At 31.7% G+C, this 8,677-nt stretch overlaps 1 protein-coding gene across 1 annotated transcript in view; it reads left to right on the top strand.

Moving 5' to 3' along the window:
- Window positions 1-8,677, top strand: part of LOC106457621 (prolyl 3-hydroxylase 1-like) — a 69,603-nt gene that overhangs the window by 53,950 nt on the left and 6,976 nt on the right. Inside the window, exons 10-11 of the mRNA XM_013917057.2 lie at window positions 855-969; window positions 2,504-2,576. Of these exons, the coding sequence (XP_013772511.1) occupies window positions 855-969; window positions 2,504-2,576 (188 nt within the window). The remainder of the gene's footprint in view (window positions 1-854; window positions 970-2,503; window positions 2,577-8,677) is intronic.

The following is an 8,677-nucleotide window of genomic DNA, read 5'->3' as shown; positions in this document are numbered from 1 at the left end:
AACATTTATGTTTTTGTGTTATAATTTATAGTCATTCTAGAATTAAAGAGGCATAATTTATATTTATTTCCTAATTTTTTAAAGTGGTTACAAGATCAGTCAAATCGACCAAACCCTTAGAGAAATTTGTTACTGAAAATAACAGATAAAATATAAAGTTTTTTTCTTAAGAAACATTTGATAACTATCTGGACATTATAAAGATTTTGCATGTGAAATTTGAAAATTTTCTGATTCACAAAAGTATTTTAAATCTTAAAATGAAAATTAATTTGCATGTTGGATAGGCAACATGTGAAAATGAAAAAAGGCATCAGAATAACATTGCATTATAAACCTTAAGAGTTAATAAAAACTTGATATTTTGTGTATAAAAGCATTGTAATATTTACTGCTAATCTGCCAAATTTCGTTAACATTTGTTTACTAATTTAAAAGTTATAGCATGAAAACTATAACAAGCACATTTTGGTTATGAGGTCGGTCCCAATGACCGAGCCTGTGCCGAAAGAGTTAATAATAAAAAATTCACATCTTTATGTATGTTTTTATCATTTGAGATTTATGATATGCGTATTATTAAAAATTAATAATAACACCCCTACCTTAATAACTTTTATCATCTCTTAAAAAATTGTCATCTACATCAGATTATGGTAAATCTACCTTTAGGTTATTAAGTTTAATTTCAATGTATTTGGTATATCTCCTATATTATGTTTGTGTTTCTTTTAGTGTTCACATGTTTTAATAATTGCATTGTTACTTAACTTCATTTATTATGAATATTAAAGATGTACAATAAATCAGTATACAAAACTCATGAGATAATTAAGTGCATTGTTATTTGGCAGATTCTCCTGAGAAGCGGAAGGACTTAAGTCATCCAGTTCATGCTGATAATTGTGTTTTATTGACTGATGGACGTTGTCTTAAAGAAAGGCCTGCCTATACCTGGAGAGACTACAGGTTAATAATATTGCCATTGGCTGTCTTCATCATTCTATTAAAAGTAGTTTTTAGAAAATGGGAAATTTTGATTATTTTATTCAGCTATTCTTGAATCTTTCTATAAAGTTTTCTTAAGATAACATTATTGGTGAGGCTTATTTGGGAAATTTTATACTAATAGTAAATTCGTTCAAAAAAGCCTGGTTACCTCATGTAGTTACTTTCCTGTATCTATTATTATGACATTTTTATTACAAAATTATAACATGTTAGAATTTTTTCAGATATACAGAGGTTGAGAAGATTATATTATAATGATTTTGGAATTTCGAGCCTCATCATGTCATTACTCATGTCACCTCGTCTGGTCATGCTCTATCTTCTGATTACAACTTGAGAATAACCCCCCAGTGTAGTCCCCATTGCAAGATGCTTCATTGTAAGACTAGATTGTTATGTCCAAAGCACACCCTTCCTTCCTTCTTCCTTTCCATAAACCATTTAGAGTGTGAAGATGATGGTTTTTTCAGTGCCAATTTTAATAGTTCAGTCAACAAAAATCGATAGGTTTGACACCTGGTGACTTCACAGGTATATCTTTATATGGAATAACATGATTAGCCATTTCATTCTTCAGCTACTTGAGGTATGTGATGTCTGATTAAACTGATATGTGACAGAAGCAACTTGTATATAAGTAATTTATGTCCAAATGGAGATCCTTCTTGATTATATTGTATACTGTTGCCTAGGACATTTGGATGGTTTTTATCACTGACCTTTGTGCCCATGTATTCTTGCTTGTTATAATATGTCACACTTTGCTTACCATAACTCAGGTACGACTTGTTGCAGGTCCCTTTCAGGATATTTCAAGTGCCCGAGGTGATCCATATTCCTTTGTTTTCCAAAGCCTTTTAAGTACAAGGAATATCCCCATTTTGGAAATTCAAAATCTCCAATCTGAACACATCTTTTGAGCGTATGGATATCTTACGGCAGAAAGAGCTGTCTACAAATCAAAAGTAACCACAGAACATAAAAAATGCCAATCAGTGTCAGAACGTGGTTCTGATAGATTATGTTCCACCACACCTTTATATCAGCTGTGGTTGTCATATGACTTGTTGACTTGCATATCCACAATCATTTTAATATAACATACTCAACCTTCTGTACTTTTTTATTCATATATTATGATGTTCTGTAACCTGATTTTAGAACACTGATTGTGAGTTTTAATTCTTTATCACCTAGTTTATATTGTAGTCCTTTATACTTATAAGACATTCATGATGTTAGAAAGACATGTAGGTTCAAGAAGCCTTAACAGAAATGAATAAAAACCCTATAACCCGAGTGCTTTCCAAAGGTGGACCTTTCTTCTTCAGTTTGCCCCCTAAAGTACTTGGGTTATAGGGTTTTTATTCATACTTATAAAACATGAAGACATTGATTAATAATCAATTACTTAGTAAGCATTTGTATCTTAGCAAAATGTGTTTGTTATAAAGAGTAATAATTTGATTTGAGATAATTGTTACTTGTTCAGTGCCATTGTATATTTAAATGATGACTTTGACGGAGGAGAATTCATCTTTGCAAAAGACAAAGAAACTGTTCAAGTAAGTCTTGCATCAATTTAAGATCACTAAAATTATTTTAGAGTATTATTGTGAGAGTGAACAAATCATCAGTATTTTAATAATGTATCTGTCTTCTTTGTGTTTTAACAGATTTTCAAGACAGAAAAATTTATGTTATTCGTATTATAAATGTAAATACAGTTTATAGACCATATATTCATGATCTTGCCAAATTTTTCATGATAATATTATCATCAGTATTGAGCTATAAATTTAATTTTTATTTTGTTAAATCCATTTGTTTTGTTATCAGGAACAAAGTTGGGAATTTAAAAAAAAGATCTATTCATTTTGTATTTTTATTTATGGAACCTTAAACCTTCTTTCTGCTTGTAGCTGCACATTTCTCTACATTTTTATGATAGTAAGGAAGTTTGTCAGTCATTTTTTATGCTGCTAATATAATCCTTTCATCAGTCATATGGTTTGTTAGCTGTACCTTGAAAAAGGAAAAGATGTCTAGCATCTGGAATTGTTGAATGATACCATCTTAAATATAGATTATTGGGTAAACCCTTAGAATTTAATATGTTAAATTATTTAATTGAGAAAGTTTGCAACTCCTTTCTTGGAGCTTTCCTCGGAATAATTGATATATAAAAGAACAATATTTTAAAATATAGTACAATATATGCTCTTGAATAACATGTTTGCAATACATATAATCTCATTTGCCAATGTGGTTTGGTTTAAATACAATGTAATACATATAATACAGATATTCAACAGCAGAGAAGCCTTTGTAATGATACTTTTTTTTCCAGCAGTGGACTTTGAAGATAATTATTGTTGTAGATTTGATATATATATATATTCACACAAACACACACACTTTGTTTTTGTGGTCTGAGATATGTGATTTGGCCAGAAATCTGCTTTAATCACTATTTCTGCTTAGTGCCCATTTTTCTTCTGTGCAATTTTTTTTCCCATAGAATTTGATGGGCATGTTCCTAGCTTGAAACTGCTTTAGCTGATTTTCTTAGTTATAATTAGTCTGATATCTTTTTCATCTTCTTTGATTTGTACTTCAACTGGTCATTGGATTTCACCTATACTGAGGTTACTGCATATATATGATACACTGTAGAGTACATTTTGCATCTTGGAATTCTTGTTTTATGCCTTGAATTTAATAAGGTTTGTCTTCATAGTGGACTTTATTTTTTAGCTATTTTATTTCAAACGTTTTTATGATTTGTCTTAAATTTTTCACTTGGTGTGTAAGATATCATCAGAATTTGTTGCTTCTTTGTGTTATCTTTTGTTTTCTAGTATCAGTTGTACTTGCCTCATTACTGATGAGACTAGTGATTATGGGAATCCATTTTTATCAAAGATAGATTCAAAGCTTGTCACTTGATCCTCTGCAACGGTAATGAGAAACTTGTAAACTGAAGTATAAGTGCCCATGTTTTTATAGAAACAGGATTGGAAATAGTAAAACCCATCAGTATGTATTGGTTCACAATAAACTACTTTGCTTGAAATAATGACAGAGCAACATCCAAAGAAATGTGGAAGAGTATTCATTTTCTGGTTCTTTTGTAAATTGTACTGAACTGGTAAGGTGATAATGAAACTTTCCCAGCCTGTTTTGGCCACACCATATACACATCTTAGCCAAAGATACAGTGGAGTAAGTAATGACTGAATGATTATTTGCTCCAAGTGTTTCATATATCATTGAGCTACTACAGTTGGAGAAAGTGGTGAACCTTTGAGTATGCCATCAGTAACTTTGTAATAGGTGGAATGCTACTGGAAGCAAGCAATCTTCAGTCATAGCACAGAGTTGTAATTGCCCTTTATAATGATGATGACTCGTATCTCTTGTTACCCTTAGAATTGTTTCCTCTATCAATTTTATGCTGGCCCGGCATGGCCAGGTGGTTAGGGAGCTTGACTCGCAATCTGCGGGTCGCGGGTTCGAATCCCAGTCCCACCCAACATACTCGCTCTTTCAGCCGTGGGGGCATTATAATGTGACGGTCAATCCCACTATTCATTGGTAAAAGAGTAGTAGCTCATGAGTTGGCAGTGGGTGGTGATGACTAGCTGCCTTCCCTCTAGTCTTACACTGCTAAATTAGGGACGGCTAGCGCAGATAGCCCTCATGTAACTTTGCGTGAAATTCAAAACAAACAAACAATTTTATGCTGTTGTTCAACAATGTGATTTTCTTAGTAACAAATTCTCAATATCATTTCTAAAATTATAACAGACTTTCCCCAGGCCCTCCTTTGCAGATGGACCTTGGCTTCTAAACAAACTTACACGAGTACATGTGACTTCACAGATATGTTGAAGAATGGGAGTTTCATTCACCATGATTCACAGAAAAGCTGGTGTGGATTTGGATGTGTGACTTGATGTAGCTGACCATAACACTTCCTGTTTTTCCTGTTCACTTTTTAAAGTTTACATTTCCAATTATATGAGAAACCTGCTGGAAACAGTTGTAAAAACTAAATAGAAACTTTCTTTTAATTTTATGTACCGTGTTAGAAAGTTTTCATCACCTTGTGGTTTATAACATACTTCTCATATTTTTCAAGTATGGCCAAGTCTCATCTAGTGTTGTAACAAACCTTTATACCTTATGTTCAAGGTACTTTCTGTGCACTTTTTTGCAGTCTGTCTTTCTCTCACCAATGTGTCTTGAGAGAGTTTGTCATCAGCCAGATACATAAGTGCTAAGCATGTTGCCCATAGCATCACAATGCACACCTTTGGCAAATTGCTATAGCATTAATTTATGCATATTATTCTTATAAAGTGTGGTTAACTCTCTGTATAAGAAAAAGTTTTATATTTAGTGTTAAAGATGGGCTTCTTATCTTTATATTAACATAAGTGATTTTCTGTACAGAACTAATTGACTCTAAAGTTTCTGTGAGACCAAAAGAAAGGTTCTGTTACTTGGAGATAACTTTTCAGTTTCTTCTAAGTTGATGCATTTCAGGTAAATGTTACAGAAAATCACTCTGATTACAGAACTGTGTATCTGCATTAAAAATGTACTTCGAATATATAATTCTAATACCCTTCAATAATTTTTTGCCAAAAATTAGTCTAGAAACAATGTTAAAGCATTACAGAATAATTATCTAATTAAATTTATAGAAAAAATATTAAAAAATATCTTATGCTTTATTTTTGAGTCTACTAATGAACTATGTAGAATTATAAAGAACATAGTGTATTTGTCAAGTTTCTAGAGGCAGTATAAGCTGAAATTGGTATGTTTGGGGGAACTTTTATGCAGAATCTTCCTTTAGAGGATCTTAACAAATAGGAGTTTATCTCGGTTTAAAAATAGATATGCCCTCTAGCTAAAAACCATTGAAAAGGGGTGATACTAAATTTCAAAATGATGTAAGCAACTTGTCAATTATTTCTTATGGCATGTTTTTACTTTTACAAGTTTTGAAGCAGTCTGGCAATGCCACACTTGTAGGTTTAACACATCATTTTTAGGAATTAAAGGCACATGGATTTTTTATAGCTTCTGGCCATACATTCTCTTCATTGCTAATACTGGGTTCATGTTTTATTATTTCCATTGAAACTACACAAACATTTTTTTACAAGAAGCCAGATAAAGATAGTTAAGGTTAGTGAGCACATAGGCCTAAAGAGTTGGAGCTGCACAGTGGCATTCAGTTGTAAGTTATTGTTGATCATGCAAAGTTCTTGTATTTTTATAAGGTTACATAATTGCTTCAGTAGGCAAAAAAAAAAAAAACATAAAAAGAAGATAACAAATGTAAATATGCTAATGAATATAAAAAAAAAGTTAAAATTCACCGTGTATATAAAATGTGTTTGTTTGTTTGTCCATGAACTACTCCATGGTCTTTGGACCAATCTCAACCAACTTGGTAAGATGATACATTGGACAAAGAAACATGTCATAGGGTGGTTATTACCCTGACCCACCCTCCCTGGGCCATGTCCACAGCAAAAATACGTTGGTATAGCTAAATTGCTCTGCAGTTTTGGGCCAATTTATATTCCTAAAATTTTTTATTTTGAGTTTTTTCTTTATTTTTTTTTATTTTCTTTTTTCATTTAAAAAGAGCAAACATTCACATTTTTGCCAAAAAAAATGGCAACCGAAGTACAAGATCAGACCCTTAAAGTGGCAGGGCTAGATCTGAAAACCCTTTTCTTTTCATGTGGTCAATTCTATTGGGTGTTCAAGAGTAGATTTCCCAAAAAAATCTCTATTTTGGCCCAGAAAGGAGGAAGAACTTCTAATGTGGTCTATCAAGAAGCACTCAGGGTGTCAACAAACAACTGAGGCTGTAGAGAAGGATAAGTAAAAGTAACAAAGTAAAAGAAAAGAAAGTAAAGTAACACCATTTCTGTAATGTGGAATAAAGCAGGTATGAATAGAATAGGCATGAAATAAAGTTAGTTGTAAAATAAAGTATGCATATAAATACAAATTATTTACTTAATTTATATGTTAAAGCCCTACATTCAATCCTTATGCCCCAGGATGTAGGACATGTGCCTCAACGTGTAATAATAATAATAATAACAAAAAATTCCAAGTTTAGTTAGTTCTTTCAAATTTATATGGCTTTAGATGGGAATGGCAGCAAAAATGAACATTTGACACATATGTGTACAGTCACAAACGTTTCTAAATGTACATATTCCATCTTAAGCAAGCTATATTGAACAGAGTAGAATATTAGGTACCAACATTTACAAAGTTCAAACATTTTATAAGAAGTAATTAAAATACTCCTATGAAAGGATGAAGTAAATTAAAAGACAAACAAATAAACAAGAAATAATAGGATAATGCAACAATTGTAACAATATAATACAAGTTATTCAGAACAGACTTAATTGCTGGGAAGCTGTGTTATTATTTAAAGTTGGGAGCTCATTTATAATAGATAAACTTTTTTTTAAAAGCTCAATATTGGATGATCCAGATGAGACAACTTTGAAATTCGTAATCAAGATGCCATGAATGTTGTTTTCACTATGTGTGTGGATTATAGAGTCTGGTGGATTTGATAGTTTTTTATCAGTACACTTTTATACTCTCATATGTTTGCAGGCTCACAGGTGTAGTTGTTATATGGTTTTGCCAATGTAAGTGGCATTAGAGCAACCACATGTGTACTTAACTATTTATACACGATCCTGGAATACATAGGGGTAGATAATAGGTCTTTAGACCTGAATAGATTTTGTATTTTGAAAGGTTATTTAAATATCATTTGTAGTTGAACTTGTGGATAAAATGTTTTAATTATTCTTTAAATTTGTCACTTCACTATGAAACTTTGCTTTCCCAAAAAAAGAAACAATCAGTCTTAATTGTATGGTTTCTTGAGGTTCAACTTTGTGAGAAAGGAACTTTGTGTTAGGACTAGAATAAAATGTAGGGGATAGCCATTGTTTATTAGAATGTTCTGTAAGGTGGTGAATTTGGTATGAAGAGGGAGTGGTAGTTAGAACAGATGTTATATGCTCTACTGAGATGACTGAGTATAAGGTTAGATTTAAAAGAATTTTGAATAAAATTGTCGAATCGAGTATGTAAGCTCTATTGAGAAGACTGATCGTAACGTTACATTTAAAGGAATTCAGAATAACACTGTTGAATCGAGTATGTAAGCCTGTATATGTTTTTTACGATAAACAGATGTTATGAAATGGTTATCTAGTCTACTGATTTCAATATCAAGAAAAGGCAATTTACCATTTGTTTCAGTTTCACAAATAAAATTAATGTCAGGATGCTTATAATTTAAATAATCCACAAAATTTTTGCTGTGCTTAGAGCTCAAAAGAGTAAAAATATAAACATATCATCAGCATACCTTCTATATAGAGCTGGTTTATATTCAGCAGGACAGGTATCTAATCAAGAATGTTCATAGTAACAAAGGAATATGTTGGTGAGAGTTAGCCCAAAATCTTTGAACTTTGTAAATTTTTGTACCTAATAATTTACCCTCTTCAATATAACTTGCTGAAGATGGAATGTGTATATTCTGAAACGTTCAAGAATTAAATGTTTGTTACTGTACACACGCGTATCAAATGTT

The sequence above is a fragment of the Limulus polyphemus genome, unplaced genomic scaffold, assembly GCF_000517525.1.
Source record: "Limulus polyphemus unplaced genomic scaffold, Limulus_polyphemus-2.1.2 Scaffold352, whole genome shotgun sequence".
In the NCBI taxonomy this organism is placed as follows: Eukaryota; Metazoa; Arthropoda; class Merostomata; order Xiphosura; family Limulidae; genus Limulus; species Limulus polyphemus.
This window is presented reverse-complemented; position numbering and strand designations above follow the sequence as displayed.